At 38.9% G+C, this 12,395-nt stretch overlaps 2 protein-coding genes across 2 annotated transcripts; both read right to left on the bottom strand.

Annotated features, from left to right (window-relative positions):
* Positions 1–2,233: 2,233 nt before the first annotated feature.
* LOC131306934 (uncharacterized) lies at positions 2,234–3,188 on the bottom strand. The gene is made up of 3 exons (XM_058333365.1): positions 2,727–3,188; positions 2,425–2,493; positions 2,234–2,305 (listed from the first exon to the last, which is right to left on the bottom strand). Exons 1-3 carry the CDS (start codon positions 3,186–3,188, stop codon positions 2,234–2,236), a joined length of 603 nt encoding a protein of 200 aa, XP_058189348.1.
* Positions 3,189–5,524: 2,336 nt separating this feature from the next.
* Positions 5,525–9,743, bottom strand: LOC131308558 (lysine-specific demethylase JMJ32). The gene is made up of 4 exons (XM_058335503.1): positions 8,997–9,743; positions 7,854–8,029; positions 6,531–6,601; positions 5,525–6,451 (listed from the first exon to the last, which is right to left on the bottom strand). Exons 1-4 carry the CDS (start codon positions 9,672–9,674, stop codon positions 6,198–6,200), a joined length of 1,179 nt encoding a protein of 392 aa, XP_058191486.1. The 5' UTR covers positions 9,675–9,743; the 3' UTR covers positions 5,525–6,197.
* Positions 9,744–12,395: the final 2,652 nt, after the last annotated feature.

The following is a 12,395-nucleotide window of genomic DNA, read 5'->3' as shown; positions in this document are numbered from 1 at the left end:
TATACCTCGATTTTGTATTACATATTTAGAAACAAAAGCCAGCCAAGTCTGTGTCATCCTTCACCCTCTGCAGTCATTTGCATCACCGTGTGGTGTCTCTTACAGTCGATCTCCTCCACTGGCAGAACCTCAATGTTACAATGGTCGGACAGTTGTTGCACACCTGGCAAATCCCAGCTAATCAAACAAGGGATACACACAACTCCCTAACCCATTCATCTTCCTTGAAGTAATTAATACTCCTTCCGTTCCAAATTGATGGTCTGGTTTGGTCTCCAATGCAATTTTTAAATTGTTAATGTCTTTCAATCTACAATGAATTTTGTGTTCAATGTGTATCTTATATGATAGGTCTCAATTAGTTCTATTATACAAAGTTTTTAAAATAGATTTTATATTATAGGTCTCAATTAGTTCTATTATACAAAGTTTTTAAAATCTTTAAAGACATTGTAGATTGAAAAGATATTAACAATTTACAATTTGCATTGGAGACCGAACTGGACCATCAATTTGGAACGGAGGGAGTAGCATATTTGTTGCATTGATAGACACACTCCTCGTACTCATTTGCAATCTGCACGTACAATTTTTCTTAAGAAAATATGAGATGCAATTTAAATAAGTCTGCAAGGACCCAAACTGGTCTCAGAAGTATTGGACATGCACAGAAACTTGTTTCTGTGCATCAGGGTACACGAACTGTTAGCGGTAATCCATAAGATGAAACAGTGACCATTATTGCAGAGTATACTGCAACTAAGAACCCTACTACCAACTAATACCATTTGGCTTACCCATTTCAGAAACATAAATTCATTCCCATCAAGTAGTAAACAGTCACTGAAACATAGTAAGGTATTACTGAGCGCATATTAACACTCAACATCCCAAGGAACATAAGCTCAGACTTGTGCTGTACAAGCATGAATAAGTGCATCCTCGACAAACTAGAAGGAAATGAGTATAAGATGTACACTGAGACACCAATCACTTCAACTAAAAATGAAACTCCAGAACGTGTCCTGTCCTCTACTGTGGAAGTGTAGGGACTTCAGGGAAGTGAAATTCTAGATGTGTCCGCACAAAGAATCGGCCTAAATAGCAAGCTTTTTATACAACATTCTACGGTTACTTTTTTGTTTCCCAAGACTTACAGTTACTGTTACACATATGGATGTAGGAAATTATGTAAGCTCATTAGGTTGGGTCAAACTATACTCTAAAAGTTGGTATGGAAGGAATGATTTGGTATTAGTTGAAGTATAATACCCTATTTCTGAAGCTCTTATTGCGCTAATTTTCCACATGATAGTAGATTTGGTTGTTTACTGGGCAACAGCCTGAATCCTCAGTCTCTTGAAAAACCAGGAAAATCGTTGGCTGCATTTGCGTGAAGACCATCTCTGCCATGGTAAGTGCCAAGGTAGATTTTAATCAAGTGGCTATAACAGAGGCCGGGATTTCACTAGGATATAGAAGCTTGGATTTCCATTTGTTTCTCACTGGCAAAAAGACTAATTTAGAAAATGTTCAATACATGGATGCACAGATAGTTTTCATGTATAACAAGTTCTCTTATAACTAGATTTCTGATGAAACTAACACAAGACTAGAGGACGGTACCCCACCTTGATGTACACGTTACCAAAAATATGAACTCAATCAAGGATGGCTGCGCCGCAAAAAAATTGCTTGGGGAAAGCATTCCTTTTCAATTTTGTCAGGGCAAACATAGCTTTTAAATTTGGTCTGAATGCCCACCCTGCCTTACAACCTTTGAATAGTCTCACCCCATGTTAACTAGAAGGGTATTTATGCAACAATACTTGGTGTCACATGCTTCCAAGTCACGCTACAACCAAAACAGCTTGAGGTCACTGCTCTCTAGGCATATCATTGGAGGGCAGTCAAAGAATATAAAGAACAGAATAGTTGCGAAATTTTTCATGTATATAAAATGATTCAAGAAAGATGATAACTGAATATGGCAGATCTTACCTTTAAAACATATTCAACAAAATAAAGAGTTCCTATATCTTGAATCTCACCATAGTCATACAAGATGATCAATCAGGGCCTTCGATAAAATAAATTTATGTCTCTGCTTTAGGGCTTTAATAAAGTGTAAGAGTATTCTGCAATTAAGTACCCAAAGTGCTGAAACCATAAGGGCCTAAAGATCCCGACTGTATGGTAAATTCAAATGGAATGTATTGTCTGCATCTTCCCATCACTCAATCTTGCAAGGTTTAGATTTAGGAAACAATGCAGTAATGCCTAGAAACATAATCAGCCTTGTATACTACGAATCAGAACCATAAATGAGTAGAGGCCATTAAATAAAACATTTACGAGAGAGATAGCAACACATTGGATTAGAATAATCGTACATATGTAAACTCCAACACTTGTATAACATACTGCAAACACGTCAATACTAACAGAAATTGGAACTGATTGTAAGCCAATCAATGGGAAGTCACAGCAAGTCTGCGAACAAAGTTTCTATGTTATTTTTTCATATCGGGTCATGGATCAAAGTGTGGGATACTGGGCTCCAACTGAAGAAGTATTGAGCTTGAATCAGACAATTTGTCCTTCGTTTGGTGTATTCCACCATTAACAGATACCAGACTTTCGTGGTAAACAAGAGCTTGATATCAAATAAAATGCTCTTTAGGTCCAAGATATCTGAGTTCTCGAGTACATAGATTGTACAAGACCAGCTGAAAAACCCAACCCAGAATAAGCTTGAGGAAAACAAGCTTGCCGTTCTTCCAAAACCCCTGTTGGAAAGCTCTACAAGGAATCGGTCCAACACTAAAATGTTTGATCCAACTGCCCTCCTCCTCCATCACCCAGATGTCACAACAGTCGTCAATTCCACTCTCAGGGAAACCTTTGAATTGATACAGAGCAATACGGTCAGCATTGTATGGTTTTACGTCACATTTATCAACCCCTGATGGAAGAATAAAAGGAACAGATATCACTCGGAAAACCTCATTGCCCATGTCAAATGCAAGGACCCCAGTACCAGCCCACCAGTAATAAACTCCATCTGAGTATGCTCCGATCCCAAAACAACGCCGCAAACATTCAGGCGACAGATAACTGTTGAGATGTCTCCAAGTATTAGTACTTGGGGAGTACACATGAACACATACATCATCAACCATTGGCATGTCTTTAACCCAATAAACAATTTCACGAATGAGAAACAGGGAAATTGATTTACACACTCTATTTTTAATGCAGAACACTCCTTTTTTTTTTTGCCCTTTAGCAGATGAATTTACCAAAAAGTCCCTGAAACAATACACTTTTCATAAATTGTAGGGACTGTTTGGTAAATTCAAGTACTAAAGGACAAAAAAGAGTATGTGTGCATCAAAAAGGGGTGTGTGTAAATCAATTTTCAAAGGAAATGATCATTCTTGTCTAAAGTAAATGACATTATCACCCTTCGGTTTACAAATACTATGCATGCCGATTGTGTGCACATGCGTGTGGGGGTGTGTGCGGATACTGAAATAAAAATGATTCAAAGTGTTCGTTAATTTTAAAATTATAATTGGATAACTATGCGTACTTGATCAAGTTATTTAAATTTTCTTCAAAAATCATTAGGAATTCATAATGAAAAATCGAAAGATTGGAGTAAGCACTCATATGTATTTTGATTGAGCTGTTTTTCCTTGAGCCCCTCAAAAAATTATTCTAAAACTACTACTCCCTCCATCCCATATTCTTGGTCCTATTTACTTTTGTGTCATTCAAACAATTGTCTATATGTCACAATCTATAATATTTTTTTATGATTTCGAAAATCTTGTTTAGTAAAATTAATTAAAATCTATCAAATAAGATCCATATTTAATATAAAAAATATTATAAATTAAAAGATATAGCTAATTTTTTGACATGTTCCAAATAGTAAAAAGGACCAAGAATTTGGGACGAGAGTAATTGACTTGGATCATTTATGTGGAAACACAAATTGAGTTCCACACACCTAATCGATCACTGAAAAATACTCCCTCCATCCGGATTGAATTGTCCCTAGTTCTATTTTAACCGGCTAAAAAATGGGTTATATCTTTGAATCCGTAATGAATTTCATATCGAATATGGATCTTGTTTGATAGATCTCAATTTGTTCTATAATACAATGTTTTCGAAATCACGTAAGACCTTATAAATTGGAAAATATAATCGATTGAAAAATGGCACGAACTCCAAAAAAATACTATTAAATCCGGACGGATGGAATACTTATTGGAGTAGATAATTTGCACGCATCTGAGGTCTATATATCATATGGTTAATTTTTTTAAAATTTATTGTTAGGAACCGCCACATCGTGCAACAAATACAAAGAGGAGCAATGGAAACTGTGAATACAACATATGTCTAGACAGGGGTCGCCTGATAAACCTATATTTCACCCGAACAGCCCGATAAACATATATTCCACCGCCCCACACACTCATACATGTGGAATGACTCTAACCCCATGTCATACAAATTTAATTTTTGATAGGTGATAAACAAGTCAAAACTTGAAACATAAAGATGATTTTCACATTCTTCTTTTTTTAACAAATTCAACCCTTTGTAGACTTTTTATATGTGAATTTAAATGATTAGCCTTTCATAAGTTTTTTTTTTTTTTTTACACTTGAAAGCGTAAGATTGTAATGCACATTCTAAGACGATAAAAAGAGGAGTACAAATATAAGAAAGGGGCAAGATCAAGAGAATATAAGAAAGTGGAGATTGAAAATCAATTACCAAACATAAATAACTAAGTTTTGTCATATGAGATTTTGATGAGACTCATTTTATGTTATATGAAGAATTAATCACATAATTCTTGAGAACTCCCACGCTCACGCTCTCGTGAATTTTAGTCATTCAAGATACTAGTTTTTAAAGACACTTTCACCCTTATGCTCATACTCTTGTTCTTGTAACCGATAAAATGCTGTGCAATAAAAAATTTTGCTCAGCTTATAGGATTGCTAAATCCACTTTATAAGAGATGAGGAATCATGCAAAAGAAAGATCAACCGACCAGCAAGTTGGCAATCTTGTGGTCCATGGCTTACTCTCATGCGATTTGGGTAGTCAAAAGGTCAAAGGTTATAGTAATGCGATCTACACCCTCTTAAACATTGCTGCGAAGCCTCCAACTCTGTTCTACTAGCCCTTGTTGGGGCAATAAAACCTATGGCTATTCGGTCCTTCATGAAAACTACATTCTTTCTTTTTGTCTTAGTCTTCTTACTGTTGCGGGATTTTCCTGGAGTAATTTTTGGCAAAAAAAGGAAGTAAAAATTTCAAGAGTCATACATGTCGACCCCTGATGCATAGTACAACAGGAAAGAGGTACTCACTGACTTTTTTTTCTATCCTCGTTCATCCAACGAGCAAAACGCTAGTATGTATGTATGTATATATATGAAATATATATGTTATACTCGATATGGAGAGAGAGAGAGAGAGAGAGAGAGAGAGAGAGAGAGAGAGAGAGGCATTCTCCTTTTTCGCAAAAGCAATAACAGAGGAAGAGACGCTGTACCTTACTTTGTGACGGTAGCAACTGCCAAATGAAAAACCTAACCACCGACCTAAAAAAATCTTAGAATGAGCTGCCAATTGATTGGCAGAATAGGCTTGGATCTTCCAATCCTCAAATAGACACCTATTAGTACATCATACAAGTCCATGCACTATAATAGCCATGATACTTATGAAGAGAAATTAGAAATCCCATTTTCTTATCAAGACAACTCTTGTGGAGCTTGGGTAAGGGGCTCAACAAGTAACACAAATCATTTCATCTGAAGCCAGACACTAATGTTTTCAATCCAGTAGATATGCCACAAAAACAAGGACCCTGCAAAATGAACCTTTTTTTATAACACCAATAAAACCAAGCCCCAGCCAGGTCAGGTAACTAGCTTGATCTTTTGTCTTATTGAAACAAGACCATGCTCGTGGCGCTTGTTTTAACCCATTTGGATCTTCTATTTCCCACGACTCGACCTGCTGAGAAATTTACAAAGCAAAGCTTCTCAAAGAGCTGTTCACAGCTGATCACCATCATCACTCAATCACAAGGCTGACCTCTCGCAACCTTGTTCAATATTCATTGCAAAGATTATAACTGTTCCTGCTTTTGCATGTTCTCAGCAAGAGCTTCTCAAAGAATGAACCAGTTTTGATACAGCATCATCACTGTCACCATTGTTATCAGTCACATTCACCCTCTCTTTGACATTGGTATCCGGTTCATCCGCTGAAACGCAAATAGATTTATCTGAAGATGATTCAACACATCGCATTTCATGCAGTGTCTGATCATGCAACGATATTGATGGATGAGGAATTGATTGCAAGAAGTTGAAGTAAGCGTATTTTATATCGAACTGCATATCATACCCTGCCATATAAAAAGGAACTTTAGTTTCTTATTCTCCTTTAGAGTCACACCGAGAGAAGAAGCTTTAAGTTATAATTACAGTAGTTAATTGCAATAGTGCGTCCTCTGCTGTCTGGAGTCTGTCTAACATGATGAAACCACATACTTGGCCTGCATAAACTCCAGAAATCCAGCATCATTCAACTATCCCTAACTATGTTCAGAAACAAGTAGGACATTCTATAAACCAGTACAAGTTTGAAGACCAAAGAAGGCATTTCCTTCATAAGCAATATATTCAATAGAAAACAACATTTTACACTCCAAGGTTGTTAGAGGCCAAATAACCAAAGTACAATATCCAATGACCAACCAAAAAAAGTGCAAATTAGAATTGACTGACACTCGCCAGGCAACTGAATTAATGCACTAAAGGAAAACCTTCACGAGATAATGTCCTTCAGCAACCCCTAACGTGCATATTCATTTTTCATAGTTCACTTCAAAAAGCACAAATCTATAAGTCATAGTTATCATTTATTGGAGTAAAAGTTCTTTGAAGTGACTCAAAACTAAATTTCACATATCAATCTTTGACGCACAAATCTACAGCACAATAACTTAATCTTAGTAGCCGGATCCTTCTAAAATGGGTGCGCTCCCAAGGCGGGAGCTCGAATCGGCGCTCCCAAGATGGGAGCTTGACGGGAGCTTGCTCCCCTCTAAACGGGAGCTCGCTCCTAAATAAGATGGGAGCTTATCGGCAGTTAAGGCAGTTATTCTCTTACTTTTAAGGGAGTAATGCCATTGTGGAAATAAGAATATGAACATCATATCAATCAAGAAGTTTTGCAAATTAGAAATATCTAACTTCCATTAAAAATACCCCTTAAAGATCGAGAAAAATCTCAATAAATATCACTTTTCCTGCAATGGTTAAGTATTTAAATATATTTTATATATGTATTCATATATTATCTATATACGCTCCTTAGGCGCTCCCAAGTCCCAACCTTAGGAGCTTCTAGGTACTTCCACACCCTCGCACCCGCTCTCGCTTCGTGCTACTAAGATCTTAATATTGTAGTTAGAATGTAGCTGAACCAAATGGTCATACCACATCTCATCACTTCTACAGTTCTTGTGTCAACGTATTCAAATTTGGTAAAATTTGAATTGTTAGCCGCTTCTCAGCATTTCCTGCCTGAGTTGTTGACCATCACCTGATACACAGGGGGCCCTTAATTGATTGCAAAGTGACATTTTAAATGTCCCCCTCTCAACCAAAAAGTACAGATCAAAAAAAATGTTTCAGCTTGTCAATTACCGTTCCATTATCAGGGTCCAAAGTTCAGATCTGTGAACAAATCTGGAGTCCATATAAGTAGCAACAAGAATGATAACCAAGAAGAATAAAACTTACAAGTAAAGAATATCCCCAGCCTTTACTGTGACTTCAAACGGCTTTGGTCCATCAAAGTACAACGGAAATTTCAACTTTTCCATCTTCATATTCTCTGGAGACGGGTAAGGATCCACACTGCACCAAGGCACATATCTCACTGGATCCTCAAGCTCCAATTTGAACCCTCCACTGTCCTGCAAATCAGAACCAAATCTTTCGCACTTAAACCCATGTTTGATTAAGCCGACCAATGTTAAAGAAGTAAAGAACAAAAACGGAAAAACCACCATAGGTAGCTTCAGTCCTTAAAGACATGTTTGATTAGACCAACTAAGGGTGAATGAATGTAAAATCACCGCTGACTAATAACCAATGTAGGAAATGACTTCTAACATTGCCCTTTTATCCAAATGCACTATTTTAACAAAACTGTCCATCAGAAATCACAATTAACTTTTTAACTTCTTTTTTCCGCACATGAAATGGTAATCTATCTATATTGATAAAGAACGGAAATCGAGTACATTTGCATAAAAAAAGGGACTGTTAACATAAATTCCCACCAAATGTCTTACGATCTGTAATTAGCTGTTCAATAGGTATGTAATGATTCCATCGATTGTGTCATTCAAACACCAGACATGTGGTATTTGCAATCTAATCCTACACCAAATTCAGCCAATTAAACGGAATCACAAAAAACAAATTGCATATACATGTCCATATGCATAACCATATGCGTCTACTCATCCAGTATGCATTACAATTTACAGGCAGACCTTTGAGTGGGAGTACTGAGCAGCCGAGTAGTTTCGGATGTACATCAGGTGGACGCCGGTGGGCGGAAGGGGGAGGAATGCACTATTTTCTTGTCTTTATTCACATGAAACGGTAATCATGTAATGTAGCTAAAGAATGCATCTAGATCAAATGGGACAGTTAAAATTAATTCCTCCCATATGCTTTTTAATCGGTTGTTCAATACTCAATAGAATATTAATCATTCCATCAATTGCTTCCTTCAAACGCCAGAGACGACAGTATTTGCAATTCAAACTCAGCCAATCAAACGGTATCATGAAAAAGCTGTTACGTATGGTATCTCCATCCATATACGTCTACTACTACACCACATACAATATATATATAAAACAGACAGACCTTTGAGTAGTGGTAGTGAGCAGCAGGGTAGTCCCGGATGTACATCCGGTGGACGTCGGTGGGCGGAAGGAGGAGGAAATGCTTCTCCCCCGTAACAACAGCGTACAGATTCTCGTAGTGATCCTTATGGAACGAGGTCACCGACAACTCATTCCCAATCCACAAATTCACAGCCTCAGGAAAACACCCCAGGGCTTCACTGGCCCAATCGATATGGGCCTCACAGTCTCCCGCAAGCCCAGCGTACTCCGTCCGAAAGCAGTCGTTCTGCTGCTGCGCGTACGCAACGAGCTTCGAGTCGATGTCGGAGGAGTAGATGGATCGTAGGGCGAGGGGGAAGGGGGTGGGTTCGACGTGGGCCGAGGCGAAGCAGAGGGAGTCGGAGGGGAGGGAGGGGTGAGGGGCGAGGGAGTCGGCGCGGCCGGAGGGGGTGAGGTGGAGGGAGACGGTGGAGGAGGAGAGGGAGCGGAGGAGGTGGAGGTCGGAGGACCAGAGGGAGAGGGAGAGGGAGGGAGAGTGGTGGTGGTGGGTGGAGTTGGAGATGAGGCAGGGCTTGTTTTGGGAGACGAAGTGGCGGAGGAATTCCAGCGGGGTCGGCGGCGAGGGGAGGCGCTCCACCTGAGTTCCTAGGCTGAGCTCTCGTACTTCTTCCCACAGCTTTTCGATCGATTCCCCCATAGTCTCTCCGTTTCAAAACACTCTGCTACTGGTTGCTCTAAGTCCAAATACAAAGAGGAGCGCTGTGGATGGAAACCATGGTTTGCGCACCACACGTGTAGTGTGCCATTCATCTCAGCGGTTCAATTTTTTCTCCGAACAATGGACGGTTATGATTTGTAGGAGTTCGAATTAAATCCAAACCATCCGCACCGAAATGGACGTTCGGATCAAACGCACTACACGGTGTAGCCCTGTTGGCAAGATTTTGAATATCAAATAAATAAATAAAAGAATTTGAATATTAGTTTATAAAATGGATGATTATGGATAGTTTAACTTGACAACATCACACTATCCATTTTTAAAAACCGAAATTCAACTTTTGATATACGGTCATATTATTTTTTTTGCGTTGACATACTACTCTGTTGGCACTACAGGATGACGACTCAGATTATAAAAATAAACGCATGGTGGGGCTCGCAACTGCGAGTAGTGGAAAACCCACCGTTTCCACGTAAAGTCTTAGTCAGAGACTTAGATCTTATCTTGTGACTTAAGGTATTGAGTTTGATTCTCCTTACTAATAACTCTTGGAGTCACCTCACCCTTACGCGTAAGCGTGTAAAACGGCTGTGAGAGGGGTTGTAGGGAATAGTCTGAGGTTTACGTAATCTGGTCCGGAACACCTTGCATTACCAAAAAAAAAGTTACATACCAAAAATAGTGTAACAATTTTGCTATCAGTAGGAACCCAAATCCCGACTTGCATCCCGAACTGACGTGGATGGTAAAGGTCCCCCTGCTTCCGTTCAAACGCGCGAGAAAGAAACCTTCCCATTTCAAAAAATTTTGGGAAAGTGAATATATGTTTCTCTGTTCCTCTCTCCCTCCAAAAACGAGCCAGCACCCAAGCTTCTCACATACACCGGCCCACCACCGATTGACCACCACCGGAGCTCCCAGATAACGCTGGGCCACCACCACTGGAACCCCCATCGATCAACCAGCCCGCCACCACCAACGCTGCACCACAACTAGTCCCGCGACTTGCACCAAGATTCCCCCGACTTCCACTGACGCACCACACCACCACGATCTCCTCTCTTCTCTCTCCTCCATCTCACCCACTCTCCTCCATCTCACCCACTCTCCTCTCATCGCAACACCACCAACGGGTAACCCCAAACCCGCCACTACCACCACCGACACACCACCTCCATCTCTTCTCTCTCACAGGTATCTCTCTCACTTTCCTCCCCACTAATCTACATTTGATTCTTTCTGTTGGCTATTCCCTAGCCTATCCTTCAATTTTAGCGGAGGAAGAATCAAGAAAATGGGTGCAAAGGGACTGACCAAAATATAGCAGCAGTAGCCGTAGGAAATAAGAAACACAAGGGAGGAGAGAGAGTAGGCTTTGGAACAGAAAAAGGGGCAGCACAATTGTTAGCTACTACTACTTGTTTTTTTCATTCCACTCCCCTTTAAATACTTAGGGTAATACATAACATGGACTTGAGCTTCATCCTAACATTAGGCCCCATAACAAGACAAAAGGTACTCGCCCAACTCGCAATAATACTTAGCCCAATTACAAACATTGAACTTGGTCCAAATAAAAAAAAAGACAACAAGGAATTAATTTCAACACTTTAACTAATGTACACATACGAAAAAATTACGTTTTTTGTTTTTTAGATTTCATAAAATTAGGGTTTTTAAATAGGATTTTTGATTCTGATGGTATTGATTGTAGATGTCTTTTAGCTATAATTCTCTTGATTGAATAATAAGTTAACCCTCTCTATTTCTTACTCTCTCACTCACTCACTCACCTGGAAAGGCATTTACACAGCTTGTTAAAGACAAAAATGGTCCATACTTTCCGCTCTTTCATTTTTGATTTTTTTGCTTCCATGTAAAATTGTTGTTTCTTCTGATGAGTAGAATATAGACTCACTCTTAGACTGGTTGTGTAAGGCAGTTAAGGTCACTTGTAGTTGTATGGTGCAAATATTGTATCTAGACTGATAGCAAAATATTAGAACATATATTTACGTATGTCATTTTCTCAATGACCAATTTATTATTCTATAATTGTATGATTGTTTAATGTTTCAGTGCATTGTACATGTGGACTAGTTCAATTCTTTTTTAAACATAGTTATGTGTGTATATTCTTAAGTCTTGAATTTCTTATTTGTAGAATCATGGAAATACAAGATCAGAATTTGGAGGAAACTCAAAATTTGGAGGTGGTATTGGAACCTAAGGTTGGAACAATATTTGAATATGAATACGAAGCCCAGGAATGTTATGCTACTTATGCGAAAGCAAAAGGTTTCGGTGCAATCACAACAATCTCTAAGAAGTGTAACAAGGTAAAGTCGAATATAACTTATGGTTGTCATCGGGCTAGAAATGTCAGGTCAACGGGTTTGAACCCTATTAAATCCCATCCAACACCAAAAAAAGGTTGTAAAGCCCATATGAATATCTCTTTGCAAGTTGACGGGAAGTGGATGTTGAATTCGATTGAACTGAACCATAACCATGAAATGGATCCAGAAAAAGTGAAATATCTTCGGTGCTACCGAAATATCCCAACCCATTCGAAGAGGATAATTGAATTACACGCGGCAACCGGAATCACAATGAACAAAACCATTGCCTCATGTTTAATCGAGGCAAGGGGGCCTAATAATCTACCATGGATAGATTAGGATGCAAGGAATT

The sequence above is a fragment of the Rhododendron vialii genome, chromosome 11a, assembly GCF_030253575.1.
Source record: "Rhododendron vialii isolate Sample 1 chromosome 11a, ASM3025357v1".
In the NCBI taxonomy this organism is placed as follows: domain Eukaryota; kingdom Viridiplantae; phylum Streptophyta; class Magnoliopsida; order Ericales; family Ericaceae; genus Rhododendron; species Rhododendron vialii.
This window is presented reverse-complemented; position numbering and strand designations above follow the sequence as displayed.